Raw genomic sequence first — 27,576 nt, 5'->3', positions numbered from 1 at the left:
GATCCTGGAGTCCCGGGATCGAGTCCCACATCAGGCTCCCTGCATGGAGCCTGCTTCTCCCTCTGCCTGTGTCTCTGCTTCTCTCTCTCTCTCTCTCTCTCTCTGTCTTTAATGAATAAATAAATCAGTAAAATAAAAATAAAAGAACGGAAAGCAAGGATTTGAGAAGGTGTCTGTCCATCCATGTTTATGGGAGCACTATCCACAAAAGCCAAAAGGTGTGAACAAGCCAGATCTCCACTCATGGGTGAATGGAGAAACAAGTGGTAAAATTCAATGGACTATTAACTCAGCCTTAAAAAGGAAGGGAGGGATACCTGAGTGGCTCAGTGGTTGAGCAACTGCCTTCAGCTCAGGTTGTGATCCCTGGGTCCTGGGATCGAGTCCTGCATCAAACTCCTGCCAGGGAGCCTGCTTCTCCCCCTGCCTCTGTCTCTGCCTCTCTCTGTGTCTTTCATGAATAAATAAAATCTTTAAAAAAAATCATCAATTTTATGTTATGCATATTTTACCACAATTTTAAGAACTGAGAGCAAGAGAAAAATAATCATGTAAGTGGGTACAAGCAACTCCAGCCACGAGCAGCTGGTGTCCAGGAAAAGGGAGGAGAACCCACAAGCCCTGTGGGCCTCAAGGGCTGCTGGGAGCATTCGCCCACTGTGCTGTGTGGGGCTTGGGTTTTCAGAGAGCACGCTTGCCTACAACATGGGCCCAAAAAGCAGGCCGCTCGTCTAGAACTTTGGAATCGCAATCCATGGGAAAGAATGGGGAAAATGAGCTGCTCTGGACTTCGTAAGCAGCCGTTAGCATCCACTGCAGTGCGTTCCTGAGGACAGCTTTACATGCCACTCACCACATACACCAACTCTGCAACCTGACCTACTGGAAATGGTGACGGCCCAGCTGCTTCTGCATGCCTAGAACCCCATGAAGGACAATAGGTATTCACATCACCTCATATGACACCAGTTCTGGGCATCTTAGTGCCCCCATTCTATAGGCTCGGAGAGGGGGCATGGCTGGAACTAGTGTGATGGCACCAGAATCTGAATCTAGGTCCTCTAACTTCCAAGACTCTGTGTACTTTCCACTGCTGTTACTAGGTCTCCCTGTCATCTCCAGAACTCAGAAGTCTCTACCTAAGACCAAATGCCAACAGCCACCTAGGAATGCTCCCAGGCCAGCTCTGTACAAGGGCACCCTCCTCCATGCAGAGACCGAGCAGGGGCGCCTGGGGGGCCCAGTCTGTTAAGCAGAGACATAGCAACCCTGCCCCTGGCCTCAAGGTGCCAGTGACTAGAAAGCATGCTTATAGGAGGAAGGGAACTAAGAAGGGGTGTCAATCCTCACCAGAGAACCTTCTGGAAGGGAGTGAGGCCAGTAGCCAATTTTTACACTCATTTGTAAATTTATTCTCAGGTTAGGTAACTGTGTCTATTAACTGAGCTGCAAAGTCACCAGGCCCCTTCACAGCGACAACAATCATCTCCTACTGATCAAGGTCACTGGTCTATACTTCAACATGTGCTAACTCATTTATCTCTTCAAGCACCCTACAAGGTCGGTGCTGTTACTACCTTCTGCACAGATGAGGAGACTGAAGCAGAGTCCCCAGCAACACAGGAGACAGGGCTGGTCTGGACCCCCACCCACCCTGCCCCCACACCGCCCCTTCCACACCAGGCCTGGGAGTCCGGTGCAGGGGAGGGAATCTCACGTGGGGCCATTCCTCAGGGTCAGTCCTGGTGCTGGAACTCACCGGCTCACTCGCCCTGTCTGAGGGGGGGCCTCTCCCCTATACTCGGTTTAGAAAACTTGTTGAGAACACCTGAGAGAGGGCAGCCCCAGTGGCGCAGCGGTTTAGCGCCGCCTGAGCCCGGGGCGTGATCCTGGAGACCTGGGATCGAGTCCCACGTCGGGCTCCCTGCATGGAGCCTGCTTCTCCCTCTGCCTGTGTCTCTGCCTCTCTCTCTCTCTCTCTGCATCTCTATGAATAAATAAATTAAAAAAAAAAAAAAAAAGAACACCTGAGAGAGTCATGAATCAGCCATTGGGCACTAGTGCTCTCGTGATCACTCCTTCCCTCACACAGATTATGTACCTGCCCTTTCATTTCTGGTAATGTTGATTTTCAAGTGTCCAGTGAGAGCACCATGTGGGTAAGGGTTTACCCACTGCACAACACTCCCACCCCTCCTCCTCTCCAAACCCAGAAGAGGAGGTAAGGCCTGCTCTGCTCCTTTACTGGGTGAACACAGCACCCACCCCGACCGTGCTCTCCCGACCCCCAGCCAGAGCAGCACACGGGGACAGAGCGAACGGGCATAGGCCACCCCCTCAAGCATTCACCTTTCACTCCTGAGAGGTGGGAAATGAGGCTGCACGTCACCTCCTCCTGGGTTTCCCTCAAAGAGTATCTTCTCCCCAAAGTGGGGCTGTTTCCTAGGAGTTCACAAAACCAGCCTTGCCCATCCCCCTGAAAGGCAGCATTGACCACAGGGCTGGGCCTCCAGCTGGGCGCCAGTGTCAACACTGAGCAACACCCGCTGCCCAGCGCCTCACTTAGATTACAGAGCCCAGAGCTTGCCAGAAAGGGGCTAGCTGGCAGCAATCGTGGTGCCTAAGGTCACTTGGCCAAAATCAAATTCTTTAAAAGCCTGGTTGAGGCAGCTATCTGCTCACCTGGATGTCAGAGGAAGCTATAGTGGCTGATGATAAACACAGCTAACATCACCTCAACACTCACTGTGTGCCAAGACGGGCCTTAAATAGGATTTCTCACTCCATCCTCCATCCAGCCCTTGGAGGTAAGTATTAGGATTCCCAACTTATAGATGAGAAAATAGAGATTTAGGGAGACAGGCAGGGGGTAATAGCAGATCCAAATGCAAGCCCACCTTGCTCAAAGAACCTAAGCTCCAAATCTCTTCCCAACCAGCCCCTCTTGGTAAGCACTCAGGGTTCTTTGCTCCATCTCCCACTTCTAAAGATAATGAAGATCACAACCAACAATGTGCTTGACAGCTGCTAAGTACTAAACGTACCAAAATTTAATCCACCCATAAGCTAGTAAGGCAGGTGTCAGCCATCATGCCCATTTCCCAGATTAGCAGACTGAGGCTCCAAGTGATATGAGGACCCACCCAGGACTGTGAGCTGTGGTGGTCTCCTGACCCCTGAGTCCAGTGTTCTCCTCACTACACTAGGCTGCCAGGAATCAGCTCATTCCCTATCCATTCATTCAACCAGTATTCACTGAGTTCATGTTACAGGTGAGGCACTTGTCCAGTGAACAAGACAGCTTCTGCCTAGAAGGAGCACTGGTGGTGGGAATCATTGCCCTCCCATGACAAAATTCACCTTTCCTGATTTTTCTTCAGTGAACCCGCGCTCATTCCCAGTCTCTAAAATGCAATGGAGCAGATTCCACCTCCATTCTAGAAGTAGGTGGGTGACTCGAAGGGGTTAATTAGAACATGACTGGCTCAGAAAGAAGAATGTGATCATGCTAGCCAATGAGATCCAAGCTCAGAACAGTAGCAGAGCAGCCTGAGGCTGCCCCAACCCTGCTTTATGCTAGCCTCCAGCACTGAGGCAGCAGGCCTGGAGCTGCTGGGACATGTGCTTACAAGCAGAGCTGGAAAATGAAACTGGCTGAAGCCACGGAGCCTAAAAAGGGCACAAGAGGACACTGTATGATCCCCTCAATTAATTTTTATACCAGGGAAGTACTATTAAGAGCCTCATTTTATATGTAAGAAAACTGATGCTCAGAAAGGTGAAGTCATTTGCTCAAGGACACACAACAGGTCAATAACATGGCTGGGAGTTGAATTCAGGCCTATGTGGCTTCAGTGTCCATGTGCTCACCACTCTGCCCAAGGTCAAATTCTTCAAAGATGCTGTCTGGGCCTCAGTTTCCCCCTCGTACAGTAGAAGGATGGGGACATGATGCCCAAGCTCCCTCCATGGTCAGACGAGAGGGCATCTTGGGGAGTGGGTGGGTCTGGAAAACTAAGGGTGACCCTAGTGGACGGGGTACCTGTGGGAGTTGACAGGCAAGGAGTCACATCAAGAACAAGTGGCTGTCTGTGGCCTCTGACGTCCATCTCTCCCACTGGCTAAGGCAAGGCTGGGGTCTAGCAAAGGACGGGGGAGCCCCCGCCCAGCCCTCCACTGCTGGCTGGCAGTGACTAACGCCTCAGCCCACACCCTTGAGAGCAGACACACAGTGGCCACTTGTGTTTACTGGCCCAGGCACCTCTGTAGGAACAATCTTCCCCCTTGTGCGGCCCAGCCTGGAGGAGGTGGGGACAACCCTCCCAGCAGAGAGCCCAGCCCCGGCCAGTCCAGTCAGGGGCCAGGGGCTTTCTAAAAGTCAACCACAGAGCAGCAGCTGGTGGGGACAACCCCCAGGCCCACCCCTTCCCTCCCAGCTGCAGGCTGATCACTGTGTCCCTGTCTCCTCCTCCAAGGAAAGAGCTGGTATCACAGAATCCAGAGATGAGAAAGAACATTAACCACCACTCCTACACCCCAACTCCCCCACCCCCTCTGCAGATGAGGAAACCGAGTCCACAAAAGTGAATGCAGTGACCAGGGTGCAATCCAGGACAGCTGCCTTTTCCCTGCTTGTAGATTCACAATTCTCCTTTGTTTTGGCAACTGCTTCTCCCTCTTGGTACAAGGGATTCACAAGGGACTGAGTCCACCTGGTCCCAGGGCACGGCCCAAGCCCAGCCATACATTCCTGGCCCTCTCAGCCATAGTCAGTGGTTCACACTTGCATAAGGGATCCAAGGCAGGCCCAACAGGGTTGTATCTGGGTGGTTCTGGGTTAGTTTGGGGTTTTGGGTTAAGTTATCAGTAAAGCAGCTTTTTTTTCTTTCTCTGGTGTTGCTAAACTAGTAGAATGAAAGGCTGGAGAGTCTTACAGTCCATGTGGCCAATCCCTCAGAGACTCTGCCTGAGGATGAAACCATGATAAAGAAAACGACCCACAAATGCAGAAGGGCAAATGATGAAGTCTGTGGACACCTAGAGCCAGCTATTCCTAAAGACAGGATGTGTCCTTAGACTTTTTAGGGACATGAGCCAATAAACCCCCTTCTGGACTCTGTCACTTGCCACCAAAAAGTAAGTCTGGCATCTCTGGGGGCATGCCAGCAGAGAACAGACATCTATGGAGGTACATCACCACAAGAAACACATGCAACAAGGGCCACTTTAAAAAGAATCACCAAGACCAACCAAGTGACCTTCACTGAGGCCTCTCAGAGGACCTAACTGATAATCTAGGACACAAAGACCCAAGTAGAAAACATGGTTACTAACGGGCCACAGGCAATAGAAACCAGGGGATTCTTCTGCCACAAGGATCTTCTTCCAAGAAAGTAGGCATTTATATTTATGAAATTTTTTAAAAATGAGGAATAATGGGAACCTCCAGTGTTGGTGACAAAACGGGTGCTAAAATGGGTACGTTCATTACCGGCAACAATATCCAGATTCGATCTTCTAAAGACAAAATTGGCAATAGGTTTTTAAAGCCTCTTATCCCTCATTCCTAAGAATTTAAGGCCAGGAAATTCAAATAAAGACAATAAAAGAAACGTACTAGGACCATGTTGTTCAGTAGTCCAGAACAACAGCCAAAAAATCTAAGTAAGGGAAGCCTGGGTGGCTTAGCAGTTGAGCATCCACCGTTGGCTCAGATCGTGATCCCACCTCAGGTCCTAAACCGGAGATCCTGAGATCAAATGCTGCATCAAGCTTCCTGCAGGGAACCTGCCTCTCTCTCTCTGCCTATGCCTCTGTCTCTGTGTGTCTCATGAATAAATAAATAAGATCTACAAAAAAAAAAGCAAATAATCTAAATATTCAACAGTAAGACAATGGTCAACTTAGTGGGATATTAAGTAACCCTTTAAAATAATAAATCAGGGATCTCTGGGTGGCGCAGCGGTTTGGCGCCTGCCTTTGGCCCAGGGCGCGATCCTGGAGACTTGGGATCGAATCCCACATCAGGCTCCTGGTGCATGGAGCCTGCTTCTCCCTCTGCCTATGTCTCTGCCTCTCTCTCTCTCTCTGTGACTATCATAAATAAATAATAAAATAATAAAATAATAAAATAAAATAAAATAAAATAAAATAAAATAAAATAAAAAATAAAAATAAAATAAAATAAAATAAAAATAAAATAAAATAAAATAAAATAAATAAAATATCAGAGGACAATATAGTAATGAGGAAAATAATTAAGCCGTAATAGTCAACGAAGCAGGATAATAAAACTGTTGCTAAGCTAGAACTTTGGGGGAAATTGTGGGTACCTACAAATAAGGAGGACCTGAAGACACAGCCTAAGGAATCCAAGTGGTTTATGAAAGTTAATTTCAGGGCAGCCCAGTGGCTCAGCGCCGCCTTCAGCCCAGGGCCTGATCCTAGAGACCTGAGATCGAGTCCCATATCGGGCTCCCTGCATGGAGCCTGCCTCTCTCTCTCTCTTTCTGTGTCTCTCATGAATAAAATCTCAAAAAAAAAAAAAAAAAGTTAATGTCACTCAATGACATCTGACAATTATCCACAGGGGACCCAGCAAGGACAGACAGGGGTACAGTACCCAGAAGTGCCTACTTTATCTTGACCTTATCCTGAATATATCCAGGGATGGGCACCCGTCCTCCCAGGAACCCACTGAGCTGTGCTGTCCAATGTAGCAGCTAGTAGCCACACATGGCTGCCACCGAATAGAGCGGAAACGGAATATTCCCATCACTGCACAAAGCTCTAGTAGGCAGCTTTTCACAGAAGGCTGCACCTGGCAGAAAATGGGTGATTGGGCATCTAAAACTCACTCCCATGTTCCAGTCCCAGCCTAAGTATATATTTTTTTCCTAGGAAGAAACAAAGGTCTCAAGTGCAAAGAGTGCGTTGAAGCCGCTTGGGTGGTGATCACTCGCCAGTGAGGTCTCCTAGCAACCTGGCTGGGCAGCAGGCGTGAGGGAAGGCTCCCAGCTGACCTGTCAGATGAGCAGCCTGGGTGTGTGGGTCAGAGCCAAAGACTGGAGTAGACAAGGCTAAAGCTATTGTCCCCACCCTCTTGATTCTGGATGGCTCAAATATGGCTCAGGCCCTGGAACCAAGAAGGGGTTTGGTCTGTGTCCTACAATATACAGCTGTGGTGTCCCTGCCCAAAAACATTTTATCTTTGCATGGTGAGGTCTGTTACTAATCACAGGAACGGCTTCGATGTTATTAGGGAGAGAGGAAATCTGGCCCTGGAAGGTCACAGCAGGACTGGCTCCGGGCAGGGAAAAGACCCAACAGAAATGCAAGCAGGGTACGCTGAGGGCAGCAGACACAGAGCCAGGACAGGCGGCCAATGTGGCCTCGGGTTCAGATTCCACTAACACCCCTGGCTGGCCAGCATGAGTCAGTCGAGGAGTGGAGCATGTGCGCCAGAGCCTAGCCTTCCAGAAGCTTGGGTACTGTGGGCCGTAGGAAGAAGGCGGCCAGCCAAAGGCCTCCAATGGTCTCTTGAGGCAGGATAAGCAGCACCCCACTTGTATCCAGCACAGGTCCATGAGGTATGCAGAAGTACTGCTGTCTGCTCTTAGTAAGAGAAAACAAAGGCCTCTAGCCTGGGTCACCCGGCTAGGACGTGCTGTCAGGACCTGACGCGGGCCCAGCTTTCTGCTCCCCCAGAGGAAACATCTCCAGCGGCTCCCACCTGGCTTCTAGGTGTGCCAGTCCTCCTTCCCCATCCCTCCCCTCAGTTCCTTCAACCAGAAACTGTCTTTGGGCAACTTTCAATGGCTCCCTGCTGCCTGACACAAAGCCTGAACAGCCTGGTCTGGCACTCGGGGCCCTGGTAATTTGCCCCATCTACTTTCCAGGATGCCACTGCCTCCCCCTACTTCCCCCCCAACAGCCACATACACCCCCCCACCTCCCCAACCTCCCCTACCCAGGCTATGGCCAGTGCCCTTCTACTTCCTACTTTCACGCCTTTCTTTCTGCTCTTTCCTCCACCTGGAGTGCCTTCCCCATGCTGTATTTATTCCACAAAATCTAACTCAAGTGCAGCCTGTTCCATGAAGTGCTCTCAGAACCCCAGCTCCCCGACTACTAATCTCCACCTTCTTAGTTCTTTTTTTTTTTTTTTTAAGATTTATTTATTCATGAGACACAGAGAGAGAGAGAGGCAGAGACACAGGCAGAGGGAAAAGCAGGCCCCATGCAGGGAGCCTCACGTGGGACTCGATCCCGGGTCTCCAGGATCAGGGCCCGGGCCGAAGGTGGCACTAAATGGCCGAGCCACGCGGGCTACCCTTCTTAGAACTTTCTTCACAGACCTGGCACCCTAGTCATTTGTGTTCAGAGATTCTCTAACTTGGTGGTGGGCTCTAAAAGGCTAAGTCCATTTCTGATTCATTTTAGTCCACCCCATAGAGCCTGGCCTCAAATAGCCAGTGAATAGACAGGAATACAGGAGGGTGGATAAATGGGAAGATGGGAGAATGGGTAGGCAAATTTGTACATGAGCTGTGGATGGATGAATGGGAGGGTGGGTGAATGGATTGATGGATGAGTGGATAGATGAATGAATGGGAGGGAGGGCGGGTGGGTGGATGGATGAATGGAAGGGAGGGAGAGAGGGGAGACAGAAGAATGGGTGTGTGGGAGGATGGACAGATGATGGATAGGAGTGTGAGCAAGCAGGAGCATAAATGGGCAGATGGGAGAACAGGTAGATATGAGAGAGGAATAAAGGAATGAAAAGTAGGGCTAGGCAGTAAACAATCATTAAGTCTTTTTTCCCAAAAAGCACTTGAGCCTACCTTGTTGTTGGCTTCTACGAATACCAGACTCTCTCATTCCCTCAATACTGTAGCCAAGAAAGTTATTCCTACAGGTACCTAACCTACTGCATCCCCCCCGGGCCCCCATCTTGCCCAACCTAGAGATGGGCAAACGTCTATCAAGTCATTTGTGGAATCAGCACAGGGCTTAGCTTCAAATTCCAACTCTAATACTTACCAGCTAAGTGTCCTTCAGGAAGCCAAGAAGCCAGCTATAGTCTTTTGACAGCCGTGTGGACAATTCCAGAGACACAGGAGAAAGTTTAGAAACCGTGGTTAAGCGGTCAACTACCAGCAGTTACGGTCCTCACTTAGGACTACGTATTTTTTATTTCCAAAAGCCTAAAAGTGTGTTTTACGTTGTTCAACAACAATGTATCTACTCTGCTCTTAGTAAGAGAAAACGAAGGCCCCTGGCCGCCTATGTTCGGCCACAGTATACATGGAGTATTTTAAAATAACGGATGGATGAATTGGTGTTCATATCCACATGCAAACAGAAAGAAATTATGTCTTCCACATAAAGACAGGAGGAAAGTACAAGAAATCCATTTTCTCCTCAATGTATTTATCTTCTGGGATCTCTCGCTGTTCCCTGGTTTTGAATGCTGTCTCCTCTCTACCTTGGAGAAGCCAAAGCCTTTGACTGGGCAGGATACACACAGTTAATGAGTCCTGCCAAGTGGAGAAACCACTTCCCTATCAATAATCACTGGGCCAAGTTTCAGCTCGTGACAAATGAGACGGCCAAGTTTCAAAACAAGAGACACTTGAGGATGGCAAAGATTGTGAAGCACAGAGTGGTGGAACAGCATGGCTCCCAAAGACGGCCACTTAATACCCTCTCCCTCGGGGAAGAGAAGCCTGGCGGGCCATCCCAGCACAGCAGGGAAATGCTGAGCCTCCAAATCCTTCTGAGCTGGCAAATAAAAACACCAAGCCCCAATAGGATTGGCCTCAAAGATCCCATGCCAGGGCCTTGACCGAAAACCTGGGCAACCCGTCCAACTTGGCCAGGGATGTGGGAGCCTTCAGATCTCAGCTCTTTCAAAGTGATGGGGATCCAACCCCACCTACTGCTGATAAAGGAGGTGAGAGGTGATACAGGGCCGCTGCTCCCACCTCTCCCAAGCTCCCTTTAGCCAGAGGGCCCAGAGAGCAATGGGTGCTGAATCACGGCAGGAGGGCAGTCTGGGGTCAAGGGCCCAGAGGAGAGAAGGAAGAAGCTTTATCCAGGGCCTCCTCTGCGACCCGCACCATCCACACACCATACAGGGCTTCCCTCAGACCATCTTCACCACAACCCTGGGGGATGTGTGCCCTTACCAGCCCCACTTTCTAGGCAGTTCCAAACCTCAGAGGTGAAAACTGCTCCAAGTTTTCAATCAACAGTACTTTTTGTGCTGTTTGCTTTTTAGATTCCACGTGTAAGTGAAATCATAGGGTGTTTGTCTTCCTGTGTGTCCCTTGTTTCAGTTAGCAGAACACCTTCTAGGTCCACTCAAGGGATTATGGGTGGTTTGTCTTCTTTGTAATATTGTATTTTGAAGACTCTCTTTAATGAATACATGTTGCTTTTAAAATAATAAGAAAATAAATGAACAAACAGACTCTTAAATACAGAGAACTGGTGGTTGCCAGAGGTGGGGCAGAGTGTGAAATAAAGGAGATGAAGTGGTACAAACTTCCTTCCAGTTATAAAACAAGTCAGTCATGGAGCTAAAAATACAAAACAGGAAACACAGCCAATAATATTGTAATAATGTTGTTTGGTGACAGATGGTGGCCACATTTATTGTAGTGAGCACTGAGTATCACATACAATTATTACATCATTATGTGGTACACTTAAAAGAAACTAATAGAATACTGTACTTTAATTCTACGTCAATTAAAAGAAAAAACCCACCCATAATCCCAGAGATAATTGCCGTTAGCATTTGGGAGTACCTCCCGCCAGTATTCCATGGTGCAGGACAAGAATTATGTCCCACTTGTGAGAGAGCTGGTTTTATTCCCATTTTGCAGAAAAGGAAGCTGAGGCCATGTAACTTGCCCAAAGTCACACAGTAAAACAATGGCCGAGTTGGGACTTCTGAGGTGAAGGGCACCACCAAGGCAGAAGCCTCAGAGGCGGGGCTCCCGTGGGAAGTGCGGGGTGCTCCTCAGGTCTTCTGAGGGTCACCTTGCAGTTCGACCACAGTGGATGGTCTGCAGACAGAGCAGAGGCTCGGAACAGGGCTGGCACTGGTTCCTCACTAACACAGGGTCCTCCCTCCTTGGTCAACAGGAGCAGCAAGTTTCCTGTCACCTCAAGGTGGGGTGGGGGTGGAGGGCATTTGAGGAAGGAGGAGGCTTGAGAAAGAGCTAGAGCACCAGAGCCCACCAAGACGCAGGACAAAGGTAGACAGAACCTCAAGGCCAAACAGGGAGGCAGGGCAGCTCCAACGGGGACATTGCCTCAGGGTGACAAAGCCAGCTTTGATGGTGGCAACAGCCTCAGAAGCCAAGAATTGGGCCTGGGCTCCCAGACAAAACAGGCTGGAGCTTTCCAGGAAGGAGGGCAAAGGCAGGCGTGCCCTTCAAGGCATGAATGTTGCTCTTCCACCAACCAGAGCAGCTTGGGCCACCCCCAGACTGACTGGCAGGCACAGAGCCAAGACTGTGAAGCTCCCAAAGGCCGGGATGGAGCCTCTTTATCACAGAATCATGTTCATCATCGTAACAGGTCAAGAGAGAAAGAAGCTTTAGGCTGACCCCCAGCAACGCATCACACTAACTCCTATGCAAGAGGCAGCCTCCTGCGTGACAAACAAGAAGAGGTGGACCAGGGGCCTCCAGGGACTCTGCCTGCCAATCCTCAGGCAGCCAGTCAGGTCAATCAACAGAAATAATCAGCAGCACAATGACAATGACAGCCATGTTCACTTCTGCCTCCATTGCTGAGCACTATGTTAAGGACCGGCCACGACTTGATCCTCCCAAGTTCTCTCAGGGAAGCACTTTTTGATCCTCCATTTTATAGCTCAAGACACTGAGGCCCAGAGAGGTAGGTGACTTTCCCAAGATCACACAGCAAGAAGGCAGGGAAACCAGGAGAAAGCTCAGCACTGGTCCCTGTGCCTACACTCATACTCTCAGCGCCGGGCCTGCCTACAAAGGGAGGAAGGTAGGGCTGCCACTTACTCATTCGTTGTTCACTGACGCAGCAGAAACTAAGCATCTACCATGCTAGCCACAAAAAACTCCCTGCCTCCAGGAACCTTATACCTTCCAGAGAGGAAAGAATATAAGGAGACAAGAATATAAGGAGACACACAAAAGAAACCCACTGTGACTGGAGCTCTGAAGGAAATCAGCAGAGAGCTGTCCCCTTGGTCAGGGATGGGTGGTCAGGGCAGGCCTCTCTGAGAGGGGACATGGGAACTGAGACCCACAGGATGAGGAGCAGCCTGGCTGTGCAGAGTAGCAGGAAGAGAGTAGGAGGCAAAGAGAACAGCAAGGGCAAAGATCCTGAGACGGAAAAGGGATGTGCTCCCTTCCACTCCTCTCCCTGGCCCCATCTTCTTCCCCCACTGCACAGAGCCTGGCTAGAGTTAACTCTTCAGTCACCACAACAGTGGTTAAACCTCTTGAGTCTCGGCCTGAATCCCGGCTCTGGTGTTGCCTGTCAGTAAGAAAACAAAATAAGCAAGCTGTGGGGAAAGGAAGAAAAAAAAGTAGCAAAGGGGAAAGCAGAGAGAAAGGGGAAGAGAGAAGAGTGAGTGAAGAGGCAGGTGAGTGCAGTGGAGGGAGGGACAAGGGGTGAGGAAAATGGGGAAGGGAGGAAGCTCTTCTGGGTACAGGCCTCCCTGCCCTGCCCTGCCAGCAGCACCCAGAGGCACCCAGAGCCTTAAGATGCCATAGCACCGGCAGGCCCACACCCACCAGAGCTCCAGGAGGAGGCCAGGAGCACCCAGCTTCCTCACCATGATGCTGGCCCACTTCCCCTGCCACTTCCTCTGTGAGCCGGAGCCCTGCCTACACCCATCACCACTTCCTCTGTGCGAGAGGCCACCACCACCTCCACCATCTCAGGGCTCAAACCCAGCTGAGGCAGGCCTAGGAAGGAGGGTGGCATTCCTGGGCACAAACTCCAAAGCCACAGGGAGACACCACACTGAAGTGACCCTGGATCCTCTCCTCACATCCCTCGTCTTCCCCTCCATATGGTTCAGTAGAAAGGGCACAGGCTCCTAGCCAGAGACACCTGGGTTCAAGTCCTAGCCTTGCCATGGAAAAGCTACATGAGCCTAAGTAAATCAACCAACATGCCTCCCTGAGCCTCTGCGTCATCAGGTGTGGAGTGAGGATGTGAACCCCTGCCTCTTGTGGGGCCTTCAGAAGAAGCATAAACGATCAACAGATAAGAAGGACAACTCCACTCACTTACCTTGCTCACCTTGGAACCTACATGGCTGGCACACAGTAGGTGCTCAATTAATCATTCTAATGGCTACCATTTATTTGAGCTTTCCTGAAGTCCTGAGCCAAGTGGTTTCCATGGGTCATTTCACCCTCAAACCCCTTCTGAGATAGTCCAATTCCTAGCACCTCCTTGCAGCTAAAGACACAAACAGACATGTAAGTACTTTTCTCAGGATCATACAACCCTTAGGCAGCCCGGGTGGCTCAGCAGTTTAGTGCCACCTTCGGCCCAGGGCCTGATCCTGGTGACCCAGGATTGAGTCCCACATCAGGCTCCCTGCATGGAGCCTGCTTCTCCCTCTGCCTGTGTCTCTGCCTCTCTCTCTGTGTGTGTGTCTCATGAATAAATAAATAAAATCTTAAAAAAAAAAAAAAAAAAAAAAGGATCATACAACCCACAAGAGGTAGAAAGCCAGGCTCTAACTCTAGAAATTCATCCAAGTTCCTGTGCCATCTCTGATCCCCGGCAAAGGTGAGCTTCCCTCCCCTCCTCACACTGTCTGCTTTCTTGCCTCCTCCTCACAACCATCCCTTGCTCTCTAGAATCTTCCCTGCCTCCCACCCACATACAACATCTCATTCTTGGGCTGGGTGCCTTCCATCAGTTACTTACTTCCTCTCCCTGAGCTCTGACCTGGGCCCCAACCACAGCTCTGGCTCTCTCCCAACCCCACATGCTCTAGCTACCAGGGTGTGGCCCCTCTGTTCCCACCTTCGGCAACCAGGAAACCTGGCTCTGGCATCCCCCAGCTCCCCTACTCTGGTGACCATCCAAAAGTAGCTCCTCTCTAATACTGCATGAGACTGACCTGGTCAGGCCCTGGGACTCAGGACAAGCAGGACATTAGCTGAGCTCAAAATCATCACAACCAAATCCCTCAGCTTGGCATTCCAAAGCCTTTTTGACTTGGCCCCTTTTGATCAGGCCCTGCTTTGGTCAGCCCCTCAAGCCAAGCCCAGCTCCCAAACCCACTGACCAGTGGACTCAAGGAGGCAACTGACAAGTACAGAGGGGGTCAGAGGAGGATACAGGGTGCTGGTGAACATCAGAGGCCAGATCTGTACTGCGTAGCATAGCAGCCACATGTCACTACTGGGCACCTGAGACGTGGCTAGTCCAGACTGAGACGTGCTGTGAACACAAAACACAAACCAGTTTCAAAGGGCTAGTGTGGAATAAGAATATAAAATATCTCTTAATTTAGGGCACCTGGCTAGCGCGGTCAGTAGAGCATGCAACTCCAGATCTGAGGGTTGTGAGTTCGAGCTGGGTGTAGAGATCACTTAAAAATTACATTAAAAAAATCAATAAGCAAGTATCTTTTTCATTCTATATTATTTTAAGTTGAAATGATACTTTGGGGCAGCCCCGGTGGCGTAGCGGTTTAGCGCCGCCTGCAGCCTACGGCGTGATCCTGGAGACCCTGGATAGGGTCCCATGTCAGGCTCTCTACATGGTGCCTGCTTCTCCCTCTGCCTGTGTCTCTGCATCTCTCTCTCTCTCTGTGTCTCTATGAATAAATAAATAAATAATATTTTTTAAAAAATCTTAAAAAAATGATACTTTGGATATACTAGGTCAGATAGAATATACTATTAAGAGGTGACCAACAGACACATGAAAAGATACTCATCGTCACTCATCATCAGGGAGATGCAAACGAAAACCACAATGAGTTCTCACATCTGTCTGAATGGCTAAAATCAAATACACAAGAAACAACAAGTGTTGGAGAGGATATGGAGAAAAAGGAAGCCTCATGCACTGTTGGGGAGAATGTAAATCAGTGCAGCCACTGTGCAGAATAGTATGGAGCTTCCTCAAGTAATTAAAAACAGAGACACCAGGGCACCTGGGTGGTACAGCTGGTTAAGCATCCAAATCTTGATTTCAGCACAGGTCATGATCTCAGGGTTTTTAGATCAAGTGATCCGTGTTCAGCAGGGAGTCTGCTTGAGATTCTCTCTCTCTCCCCCTCTGCCCCTCCCATCCTACCCAGCCTGCACACTCTCTCTAAACAAAGAAATCTTAAAAAATAATAATAATAATACCATACAACCCAGCATTTCCACTACTAGGTATTTACCCAAAGAAAGTGGAAACACTCCTTAAAAAGACATCTGCAAGGAATCCCTCCCTGGGTGGCTCAGGGGTTTAGAGTCTGCCTTTGGCCCAGGGCATGATCCTAGGGTCCTGGGATCGAGTCCCACATCAGGCTTCCTGCATGGAGCCTGCTTCTCCCTCTGCCTGTGTCTCTGCCTCTCTCTCTCCCTCTCTCTCTCTCTCTCTCTCTCTGTCTATCATGAATTAAAAAAAAAAAAACACTTAAATAAAATCTAAAAAAAAAAAAAAAATGACATCTGCACCCCTACGGTTACTGCAGCATTACTCGCAATAGCCAAGATATGGAAGCAACTGATTAGTGTCCACCGATCCGCGAATGGATAAAGAAGATGCGGTGTTACATATTAGTATTAGGCAGCCATAAAAAAGATCTTGCCATGTGACACAACTTGGGTGGACCTAAAGGATACTATGCTAAATCAGTCAGAGAACGACAATTACCATATGATTTCATTTATATGTGGAATCCAGAAAACAAAACAAACAACCAAAAACAGACTCCTAAATACAGAGAAAGCACTCACTGGTGGTAGCCAGACGAAGGGGGGCTTTTATGTGAAATAGGATTCAAAATGCTGGCAATCGCCTCAAATCTGGTTCAGCCACCATGGGAGCCACCAAACAGTCCACAGACCATAAAAGCCTCCAGGGCCACCGACTGGCAACCTCAGGCCTCACTCTGTGGCCTCACTTCTGGGCCAAACTTCTCAGCTTGCTATCACCACCTCTGCCTGGTGGAAGTCCTCCCCTTTCCCCACGAGCCCTGCCCCTGTCCTGCTACAGCTCACCCCACCCAGCAGAACCTCTCTCTCTCCTCCCCCTACCCAGTACACCTAGCAGCTGGGGAGACCACTGGCCACACTGAGCACTTCCTATGAGCCAAATGTTGTGCCCTACATGTGGGGTGAGTACGCGTCTCAGCCCCACCCTACACATGAGCAAACAGGCTCAGACACCAGCCTAGCACTTGAGATCACACAGCTGCGAAGTGGGACAGCCAGGATCTGGCCCCTGGTCCATCTGGCTGCAAAGCCTCATTCTTTCATCAGACACTCAGGGACCTGACACATCACCGTGAATGAATACTGTCCGCCACACTGGATCAAGCCAGTTCACTTCGATGAGGCAGGGATGCTCGACTGGAACAATTTTGCCCGCCCCCCCCAAGGGGACACGTGGCAATGTCTAGAGACATTGTTGGCTTGTCACAACTAGGGGGTAAAGAGTGAGGTGATACTTCTAATGAAGAGAGGCTAAGGATGCTGCTAACATCCTACCATGTGTGGGGGCAGCCCCTGCAACAGAGAATTCCCACCCAAATGTCAACAGCACCAAGGTGGGGGAGCCCTAGTGTAAGAGACCAGCTGCTATTACCGTCTAGACCCCAAGGTCACATCGACCTTTGTCCCACATTTTTCCTTAGGTTCGTCTTTCCAACTCATCTCTTAACTCCCACAAAAGACACAACGGACACAGCATCCCATGATGGGAAGCGAAACTACCCCTCAAACACTAATGACTGCCAGCACAGAGGTCCAGCAGTCCAGACCACCCAGATGGACCATGGAAGGACCCCAGGAGTAACTGACAGTTACCCTCCCCTCATTAGCATACTAAAGTCCCCACCCAAGGAGCACAAGCCTCATTAACATAATATACAATCTGTGTATGATAGGCTTGTGTCCTTAAGATGTACGCGTGACCGTATGCCTGCCTCTACGTACAGTGACAAGGCTCCCCTTTCTTTCTTTCTTTTTTTTTTTTTTTTTTTATGATAGTCACACAGGGAGAGAGAGAGAGGCAGAGACACAGGCAGAGGGAGAAGCAGGCTCCATGCACCGGGAGCCCGACGTGGGATTCGATCCCGGGTCTCCAGGATCGCGCCCTGGGCCAAAAGCAGGCACCAAACCGCTGCGCCAACCAGGGATCTCAAGGCTCCCCTTTCTAAATGTGCATCCTAGCCCTAAAGGAAAGGAACTCCTTCCCCCGTGCTTAGGGAGTTTCATTCACCTTTGGAAGGTAAGCCCGATCTCCTTATTTGCTGCAAGTTTCCTGCATGTGACAACTCCACCTGGTGTAGTCTCCATCCTTGCCTCACCACGGAGCGACCTCACGCTGGCTGGGTCTCACTACAAACACTCTGCCTTGTCCCCAGTGAAGCGGCAGTAACTGGCCAGGACCTTCTCTTGTTAATACCACAAGCATCAACAATAACAAAGTATCTTCCTTTCATGCCCACTTCCTGGGTGGGGATCAGGTGCTAAAGGTATCATACCTCCTCAACTCCATCAGCGCCCCCATGCTCCCAATTACTAACTCCCTTTACAGACAAGAGTCTGAAGCTGAGCTGGAGGTCACTGGCTCTGCATGAAACCCAGATCCCATGGAACCCCAAATTTCTTCCCTTAACCACCTTGTCCTACCATCCTCAGCAGCAGCTGAAACTGGGAGTGACCATGCAGGGTTGATTTCCCAGGGCTGTGGGGTGGGCAGCCTGTGGGGTCATCCCCTGGTCTGGGTAACCTTGGGAGGCCAGGAGGTCCTGCATGAAGTGGGGGGTGGGGATCTACTTAGTTGTTTAGTTCCTGCAGCCAGAGCCAGCAAGAAACAGCCTCAGTGCTAAATCAGCTGCTCCAGTGACCCCCGTGGCAGGCGACACCCCAGGAAGCTCGGGCCACTTGAGTTTAGGACCAAGCCAGGAACCCACTCACAATAGCAAGGACTTCTATTTAAAAACATTAGGCTGAGCGGAAATAAGGTTACTGCCTAGGGGCAGAACTCTTTCCGGAGGAGGAGGGGAGGCACACAGGCCCAGCCCTGGGCAGCCCCAGAGGAAGCGGAAACCCAGGCCTTAAACCTAAGGGCCGGAGAGGAGGTGAAAGCAGGGTCCCAGCCTGGAGTGGCGGAAGGCCTGACAGCTAGCTCCCACCTCACTGAACCTCTGCTTTGTCTAAAACCAGGATGTGGCACTTCAAGGGTGAAGGTTAACAATGGGTCTCTGAGCTGGAAGGCACCTGAGGTCCCCATGGAGGGTGGACCCATCCAGGGCCCCAGAGGAACTCAGGGTTTGGCGCCTGCCCAGAGCAAGGGGAAAAAGGGAGCCTTTCCTACCTTCTCTCATTTTCTTTTAAAAATCTACCCTCAAATAGGCAAACCTTTCCACCCAATAATTCTCTTCTGAGAGTCTAGCCTAAAACAGGATTTAAAAAACACAAAAAGAATTTTAATGGCAAACCTGCTCATCACCAGGCAGCTCTGCTATAATGCTCACTTTGGAAATGCCAATTTTATCCCAACACCACTGATATACTACAGAACCATTTCATCAAAATGCTTAATTCCCATTTGCTTGTGTGCAGTTTTGTGGGCCAGAAATACTAGGTGAACACAGAAAACTGCACCCAGCTGAGCCAAGAGGCAAAGAAATGCCCACATCGCTCAGATGCGCACCTTAAACATCAAAGACCTGTAGCCCACACAGCACTGGGGGGTCCCACTCAGCACCTGATTTCAGATAACCTTCCTCCCACCCCTTCAAGCAGCCACGGCTCCCGCACCCACGGCCACAGCACCCTGCACGTCTCTTTCACTCTACAGTGTTGTGTTTACTGTAATATTTATTTCTCATCTCCAAAGTTGTGTATAACTGCACCACCGGTTTTTTTTAGGATCCCCCCCTTTTTTTTAATGGTCTCCCGTGGTAGTGAAGTGTTGTATCTTTTCCTTAAGATTTTATTTATTTTAAAGAGCATGCACAATGAGTTCAGGAGGAGGGAGAGGGAGAAGCAGACTCCCCCACAAGCAGGGAGCCTGAGGCGGGGCTTGATCTCAGGACCTAGAGATCATGCCCTGAGCTGAAGGCAGACGCTTAACCTATAGAGCCACCCAGGTGCCCTGGACCATGTCTTAAAAAGCGGCTGTTCTTACTGATTTTGCTCAGCATGAAGATTTTTTAGGAAGGCATATTTACATTACAGCAGAGCCGACTATGTTATATAAAGTGCTTAGCACAAGGCCTGGCACATATATAATAAGCATTTAAACAACTGTGACTTGTTTAAAAAAAAAAAAAAAAAAAAAAAAGGCGGCACCTGAGTGGCTTAGTCAGTTAGGCATCTGACTCTTGGTTTCAGCTCAAGTCCAGGATCTCAGGTGGTGGGATCAAACCCTGCATGGGGCTGTGCGCTCAGCACACAGTCTATTTGAGATCCTCTCTCTCCCTCGTCCTCTGTCCCTCCCTGGCCAATAAATAAGAAAAATCCTTTTTAAAAGGTTAAATATCCAATAAGATTAAGATCAAGGTGGCACTGAGCCATCCCAGAATGTATGTAGGAAACATTAAAAATATTACAGAAAGAGGTTTGAGGAATGAAAGATGGTATAAAACACTGTAGGTATATAAAATTACAACCTGAATTAAAACATTTTTTTCACTGTAAAAAAATGATAAAGTCTATAAGGAAATATATCAAAATGTCAAGAGCAATTGACAGGACTTAGGGAGATGTTTTTCCTTTTACGGAAAAAAAAATATGTTCTTTGTATACTCCCAATTTTGCAAAACCATAAACCTCTGAAGAGCTTAAAGGTAACATAGAATCAAAACCAAAGTAATTTTCAAGAAGCAGAAAAATGAGACACCTGGCTGGCCCAGCTGGTGTAACGTGTGACTCTTGATCTCAGGGTTTTGAGTTCAAGCCCCATGTTGAGTGTAGAGATTACTTAAAAATATATCTTTATAAAGGAAAAAAAGGGGGGCAGAAAAATCATCTCAGCCTGCTAACCCAACCCTAGATGTCTGCTCACTCTGTGCTCAGCACGTGACTACCCGCCTTGCCGCTGTAGCACAAAGCTCATCCTGCATGAAGGCAGCTTTGTTCCACTCTACATGTTATCAAACACTTTCTCCCCTTTCTATCTTATCTTCAGAATAAAGATGATTCTTAATTAGAATGTTGAGGGATCCCTGGGTGGCTCAGCGCTTTAGCGCCTGCCTTTGGCCCAGGACGCGATCCTGGAGTCCCAGGATCAAGTCCCACGTCGGGCTCCTGGCATGGAGCCTGCTTCTCCCTCTGCCTGTGTCTCTGCCTCTCTCTCTTTCTATGTCTATCATGAATAAATAAATAAATCTTAAAAAAAAAAAGAAGAATCTTGAAATGATATAGGACAACAAATATGAAACCACATATACACTGTAACATTTGCTTTGTATTTAGAAATGAGCTAGCTCTGAGCTTCTGCAAGACTTCATCAGGCAACCTGTAGTCAGTCTTGTCCTAACGAGCATGTAACAAATTGAGATTTCTAAGGCTTCATACACCAGGGAAGTCCTCAGGAAGGCCCTCACCGTGCCGGCAGCCAGAAAAACCTGCTTGTTATAGGAGAAAAGAGATGGTGCTGGCCATCACCTCCCCAGTTCACAGCCAACTAGTGGCCCAGGCAGGCACAGTGTCAACACGTAAATTCTGGTACCAGCCATAAAAACCTAGATGAACTTCTGGCATCTACTGCCACAGTGGCCGTACCAGGGAACAGAGAAGTGGAAAAGAGTTATGGTCCCTGATTAGTCTTTAATAAAGCACGATCTGATTCAACTTCAGCTTTGAAGGGCTGAGCAAGTAGCACTTAAGAGCAGAAGGCATGGGTGACAGGCATCTCCAATCCTGGGTGAATCTTCCACAGCTGCTAACTAAGGAAAATGTTAAACTGAAGCTCAGAGCCTTGGATTTGAGTCCCTTCTTTTCCAGACGCCCCAATATCCCCTAACATGAGGTTGGGTTGGATGGCCAGCCACACCCCAAGGCCAGGCCGGTGATATAATAAACCGTCCAGGTGTATCAGCCATCACCCGGCTCTCTTGCTCGAGCTCTCCCTCCTCTTAGTTATGAGAAAATCATGGGCTCGGTGGTGGGAGGGAGAGAGCTGTGGTGCAGCCAGCTCACAGCTTTGGGAACGAGAGTCACTTAAAAAGGGTCCACTTGCTCTGGAGAGCCAGGGAACAAAGTAACTTGTGAATCAGATAGGCTCCTTGCTCCTTCGTATGAAACCTCCAGAGTAGCAGGGGAGTTTTACAGGCCTGCAGCGGCGGAAATGACAAGCGAAACTCATGGGGGGAAATCTTACCAGCATAAAAGTAAAGTTCTGCATTTAGGTTTAAAAGAAAATGAGGGAGGAAAAAAAAAGAAGAAAATGACCTTTTCTTGGTCAATGGGTAGCTCAGTGTTTTGAGTGACCGACTCTTGGTTTCAGCTCAGGTCATTAGTTCAGGGGTGTGAGATCCAGCCCCTTGTCTGGCTCCGCTGCCCCACAGTCTCCTTGATTTTCTCTCCCTCCCCCTCTGTCCCTACCCGCCCCCCACCCAGGCTCCTGTGTTCTCTTGTATGCTAGGACGGAAGGACAGAAGGAAGAAGGACGGACATGAACCATATGGAGCCAGGATACACTGTGAGAGAAGGACAAGACTGCAATTGAAAGCCAGCCCCTATCGGAGAAAAAAACCTCAGTGTAAGCCAATAATATTCACTAAAAACACCAACTGAACCTTCTGGAGAAAAAGGAGGATGTGGTAAGCTGACCAAGGGTCCTGCTGCCCTCAAGACAGTCGGGGCACATCTGGGGTCTGACTGGAGACAGCAAGGACCCTGGCTGCGTGTCCAGGGGCTGAGCTGCAAGGCTGAGGACAGTCTCCTGGGGCCCCTGGAGGAAGATGTCCCTGAGAAGGGTAAAGAAAAGATGTGCCGCTTATCCTCAAATACATGCAGAGCCCTCAGGAAGAGATTTTCCAGCCTGAAAGGCGCTGGATGTGAGCGCTACAGAGGCCTGCTTCTCCAACCACAGGACCTCTGCTCCAGTGGGAATTCCTCCCCGTAACAGGCAGTGCGGGCTCAGAGGGGAAGGGAGGTGGGAAGGTAACCAACAGGCACCCAGATGGGCCTGGTCCGCCTCAAACTGCCTCTAGGAGCAGAACTTCTCAAACCTAATGTGCTTGGCAATCACCTGAGCATCTTGTTACAATGCAGACTCCAACCTAACAGGGCTGGGGCAGGACCTGACATTCTGCATTTTGTTTTTTTGTTTTTTTAAACATTCTGCTTTTCTAACGAGCTCCCAGGTGAGGGGAATGCTGCTCCTCCAGGGACTGCACCTCCGAAACCAGGCTCTAGACCACTAGCAAAGCTGAGAGGAAGTCCTGACCAGGTGGGCCTAGAGACGCCCTGTCCGTGGTCCAGCCTCCTGAAAGGCAAGCCTGGGGTCTGCGTGGTGTGCAAGCTACCCGAGCCCTCAGGGGGATGCCGGTGCCTTAGGAAGGAAGATCTCTCCTGGGGATACACAGCAACTTAACATGGGAGATTTTCTCAGGAAAGGTTCCCTGGAGGAAAGGAGATGAGGAAAAGGGTGGCGTCAAGCTCTAGGTGTTTGGGTCCCCAACACAACTCAGCATCGGTTCACAGGAGCAGGAACCAGACAATGACCTGCTGCAAACGTGTCTAGAATTAATCAGCCCTGCCCCACCCATCCCTCCACAAAAGCTCTCGGCCCCCCTTATGCCTCCAGGGGAAAGGTGACGGAAGCCTGGAAGACTCCCCAGCTGTGACTCACACACACGCAAATCCCATCCCCGCAGCGCAGTATTCACAGGGCCCCGACCTCCCCTTCCTTCTGCGCAGCCCGAGCCCACCTTTCCAAGCCTAACCCCTCCCCCTGGAGCCACCCCTTTTCTTGGCTGCGGCTCGTTTTCAGGTGTGTCCCCAACTCCACCGATCCCAAGCCTTCCAGACGCGGCCGGGCTTCGAGGCTTTCTCCACGCCTCGGCGGTCTCACAGCATCCGTGTGGCCTGTCTTACGCCCAGAACCAGTTTTAGGGCGGATGCGAGGTCTCCGATGCCGAGGTCCTAGAGGCGCCCCTTTGTCTCCCCCTGCGGCGCCGAGCGCGGTGCCGGACGCACAGGAAGTGCTCCGAGGGGAGCTGGGGCAGCGGCTGCGCCCAGAGGGGGCGCCCAGCCCGCAGGCACCAGCCGGGCAGTGAGGCCCCCCACAGGGCCCCGAGCTCGAGCTCGGAGCCGCAGCCCCCGCAGCCCCCGCGCCCTCCCGCGCCCTCCCGCGCCCTCCCGCGCCCCCTTCCTTCCGGAGCCGCCGCCCGCGCCCGGGCCGCCCGCCCGCCCCCAGCGCCCTCACCTTGTAAACCTTCCCGAAGGCGCCGTCGCCCAGCTCGCCCACGATCTCCCACACCTCGTTGGGGTCCACGTCCCGGCGGACGTGCTCATATTCGCGGGACTTTCTCTTCTCGAAGGTGGACAGACGCAGGATGCGGCGGAAATTGGCGAAAGCCATGGCTGGGGCGCGCGAGCCGGGGGGCGAGGTGGCTCGGGGCGGCTCGGGCTCGGGCTCGGGCTCGGGCTCGGGCTCGGGCTGAGGCTCCGGCCGCCGCGGGGAGGTGGGGCTGAGGCTCCGGCCGCCGCGGGCTCCGGGGTTCTCTCCAGACCCGCCCTTCCCCGCAGCCCGACTCCGGTCAAGTGCGCCCCGGGCTGCGCGCGGCGGGAGCACCCGGAACCGCGCAGGCGGCCGCGGTCCCCGCCCCCGGCCGGTCGGGTCCCCGGGGCCGCCTCCCTCCCCGCCCCGCCCGGCCCGCGAGCCCCAGGACGCGCTCCCGGGACCTGGCCCGCGCCCCCCCCGCCCACCCCGCCCGCGGCCCGGCTCCACCTGCCGCTCCCCGGCGGCGCCCGGAGACCCCTTAATTGGCTGCGGGCGCTCCCCGGCCCCGCCCGTCGCCGCAGGGCACTCTGGAAACTGTAGTCCCCCGCGCGCCCGCGGCCACGGCTGGGCTTCAGGACCGCTCCGGGCATCCCTCGGCCGCACGGCCCGGCTCCGCGAGGCCGGCCGCGCCGCGTGGCCCTCGGAAGAACCGTGGGGAAGCGAGAGGGAGGCCAAGGGACTTCGCGAACGCCCACTGATTGTCGCCCAAAGGCTAAGAAGGTGGAGGGCACCGACCAGTGAATCCGCCCCGCAGCTACCCGCAAGCCTGCCTGGCGGGCGCCCACTTCTCTGGTGGCGACCCCCGGTGGGCGAAGGCCCCAGGCCGCACCTCCGCGGGGGGATCGGGGGCGGCTTTCCCGGCGTGGTGCTGCCTCCTAGCGCACGAAATGCGGCGCCCCTTGCGGCCGCCCTTAGTCCCCGGTGGCCGGGACTCCCCGGCTCCTTTCCTGCTTCCCAGGGGCTCTCCCCCGCCGCGATCCACAGAGCGGCCAGCAAGAGAGCCCTGGGAGAAAGAACTCCTTGGGACTTCCTTATCACATGCTTCAAGATGGACCTTAAGATAGATTTGCATAGTAAGTAAAAACTCTTAGCCTAAATGTCCCTCAACTTTAAAAACTGAGCTCGTTACAGATAGAAAGGATCATCCTTGATCCTGTCTGACTTGCTCCACTGCCACTGTACCCCCTACTATTCACTCTCTATAGGACAACTATACTTTATCTAAATCCACAGGGTGGTTGTGTGAACACTGATAAAAAAGAAGCCTCACTAAAGTGGAGTTCAGAGGCTAGAGAGGGGAGCCCATAGCACTTGATGTCAATTACAGGGAAGTTGTCAATTGCAGACCTAAGAATCCTCAACAGGAAAATCATCGGTTACAGGGATGTAACTTTTCCCCATCGGGGAAAGATGCACATTGCAACCCCAGGGGAGAAATCCTCTACGCTGGTAACTCAGCTGATGGAAAACCATCATCACCCTGAACTCTTGCTTTTCTCTAATAAGATTTCCTTCAAAACAATTCTTCCCAACTTCCTCCTCCTCCATAAAATAAAGTTCCTCTCCTTTGTTTTGTTGGACTTGCCTGTGGTTTTGCCTTAGCTTGCGTGTCATGAATTGCAATTTTCTTTTATTCTCATATAAACCCATTTTGCTGGTGGTAAAATAACTGGCTGTTTTATTTTTTAGGTTACATTTCCAAATAGAGCATGCTGAGGGATGGGCAGTCTGCAAAGGTTATTATGGTAACTCTACCTCATAATCAAATGGAATCCCAGCAAGTATCACACTCCAGGAATCCCCACCCTTACAGAGAATGTCCATGTTGAGATGTTGTCACCCCTTCGTGAGCAGTGTGCAAATAAGAAATGTAGTTCTAAGTTTGGAAAGCTAACTACAGAAGCCTGGAATGCTGGTGGTGGTCAGCATACAGGGTGCCCCGAGTAAAGGTGGCCAAAAGATTTTAAAGGTCCCCCACACCTTACAATTGTAGAGGATCTTTATCCCTAAAAGAAGAAAAACTCTTACTGAGTAACCCCATGTTTAAACCTCCTCCAACAAGGGATCCCTGGATGGTTCAGTGGTTTGGAGCCTGCCTTTGGCCCAGGGCGTGATCCTGGGGTCCCAGGACTGAGTCCTGCATTGGGCTCCCTGTAATAGAGCTTGCTTCTCCCTCTGCCTGTGTCTCTGCCTCTCTCTCTGTGTGTACTCTTATGAATAAATGGATAAAATATTTTTTAAAAAATAAAATAAAATGTTAAAGTTATTTATTTGAAGAGAGAGAAAGAGTGCCTGAGCACACCAGGGGCAGGGCAAAGGGAAAAAGAAACCCAAAAGCCGACTCTGCACTCAGCCCAGAGCCCCACATGAGGCTCAATCTCATGACGCTGAGATCATGACCTGAGACAAAACTAAGAGTCAGAAGCTTAATCAACTATGCCACCCAGATATCCCATTGAAAATGTTCTAAAATTGCATTATTCTGATGTCACAACTCAGTAAATTTTCTTAAAATCACTGATTTGTACACTTGAAATAGGCAAATTTCATTATATGTCAACTATACTTCAATAAAGTAAGAAATCAAAAGTTCAATAAAACCAAAGCAACATCTCAGAAATAACTAGTACACAAGACTGGTCAAAGAAAAAAAAATTCAGAGACCATGAAAAGTAGGATATACTGTACGGTAAGGATTTTTTTTTTTAAGATTTTATTTATTTATCCATGACAGACACAGAGAGAGAGGCAGAGACACAGGCAGAAGGAGAAGCAGGCTCCATGCAGGGAGCCCGATGTGGGCCAAAGGCAGGTGGTCAACTACCAAGCCACACAGGCGTCCCTGTACTGTAAAGATTTTTAAACCGCAAAATGATTTTTTACAGGCTTTTACTTATTTATTTGACAGAAAAAGGGATCCCTGGGTGGCGCAGCGGTTTGGCGCCTGCCTTTGGCCCAGGGCGCGATCCTGGAGACCTGGGATCGATTTCCACGTCGGGCTCCCGGTGCATGGAGCCTGCTTCTCCCTCTGCCTGTGTCTCTGCCTCTCTCCCTCTCTCTCACCGTGTGCCTATCATAAATAAATTTAAAAAATTAAAAAAAAAAAGAAAGAAAGAGCATGAACGGGGGAGCAGCAGGGAGAGGGAGAAGCAGGCTCCCCGCTGAGACTGATGCATGGCTGGATCCTGGGACAAAGGAATCATGACCAGAGGCCAAGGCAGCTGCTTAAGTGACAGTCACCAGGCACCCCTATCATATCATTTTTATATCATCTACTATAAAGTAGAACTTTATAAAATATTTTTATGCATTTCTCATATGTTGACCATATAATTAATCATATTATTTTTCTCCTTTAGCCTATCAACATGGTGAATTTCATTGATTAAAATATTCTTGGGGCAGACCGGGTGGCTCAGCGATTTAGCGCCGCCTTCAGCCCAGGGCCTGGTCCTGGAGACCCGGGATCCAATCCCACGTCGGGCTCCCTGCATGGAGCCTGCTTCTCCCTCTGCCTGTGTCTCTGCCTCTCTCTCTCTTTCTGTGTGTGTGTGTGTGTGTGTGTGTGTGTGTGTGTGTCTCATGAATAAATAAATAAAAATCTTTAAATATATATATATTCTTGCATTCTTGTAAAGTAAATATTTTGCCTGGCAAATCTTATATTTAGGATTTTCATATCTATTCACAAGGCAAATGGGTCTATACTTTGCTTGTACTATCTTTATCTGGTTTTATTTTATTTTATTTTTTAACATTTTACTTATTTTTTCATGAGAGACAGAGAGAGAGAGAGAGGCAGAGGGAGAAGCAGGCTCCATGCAGGGAGCCAGATGCAGGACTCGATTCTGATTCCGGGTCTCCAGG

At 50.4% G+C, this 27,576-nt stretch overlaps 1 protein-coding gene and 1 long non-coding RNA gene across 3 annotated transcripts in view; one reads left to right on the top strand and one right to left on the bottom strand.

Annotated features, from left to right (window-relative positions):
• STK10 (serine/threonine kinase 10) overlaps positions 1 to 23,993 on the bottom strand; it is a 112,353-nt gene extending 88,360 nt beyond the window's left edge. The window contains exon 1 of one of the 2 annotated variants that reach the window (XM_077895538.1): positions 23,632 to 23,993. In XM_077895538.1, coding sequence (XP_077751664.1) covers positions 23,632 to 23,787 — 156 coding nt within the window. In that variant the 5' untranslated portion in view covers positions 23,788 to 23,993. The remainder of the gene's footprint in view (positions 1 to 23,631) is intronic. The other variant, XM_077895537.1, reaches the window with a different exon arrangement.
• A 249-nt stretch (positions 23,994 to 24,242) lies between these two features.
• Positions 24,243 to 25,282, top strand: LOC144311860 (uncharacterized). Its single transcript, XR_013377360.1, has 2 exons — positions 24,243 to 24,782; positions 24,943 to 25,282. It is a non-coding gene; the product is annotated as an uncharacterized LOC144311860 (long non-coding RNA).
• Positions 25,283 to 27,576: the final 2,294 nt, after the last annotated feature.

This window comes from Canis aureus, chromosome 4, assembly GCF_053574225.1.
Source record: "Canis aureus isolate CA01 chromosome 4, VMU_Caureus_v.1.0, whole genome shotgun sequence".
NCBI classification, from domain to species: Eukaryota; Metazoa; Chordata; class Mammalia; order Carnivora; family Canidae; genus Canis; species Canis aureus.
This window is presented reverse-complemented; position numbering and strand designations above follow the sequence as displayed.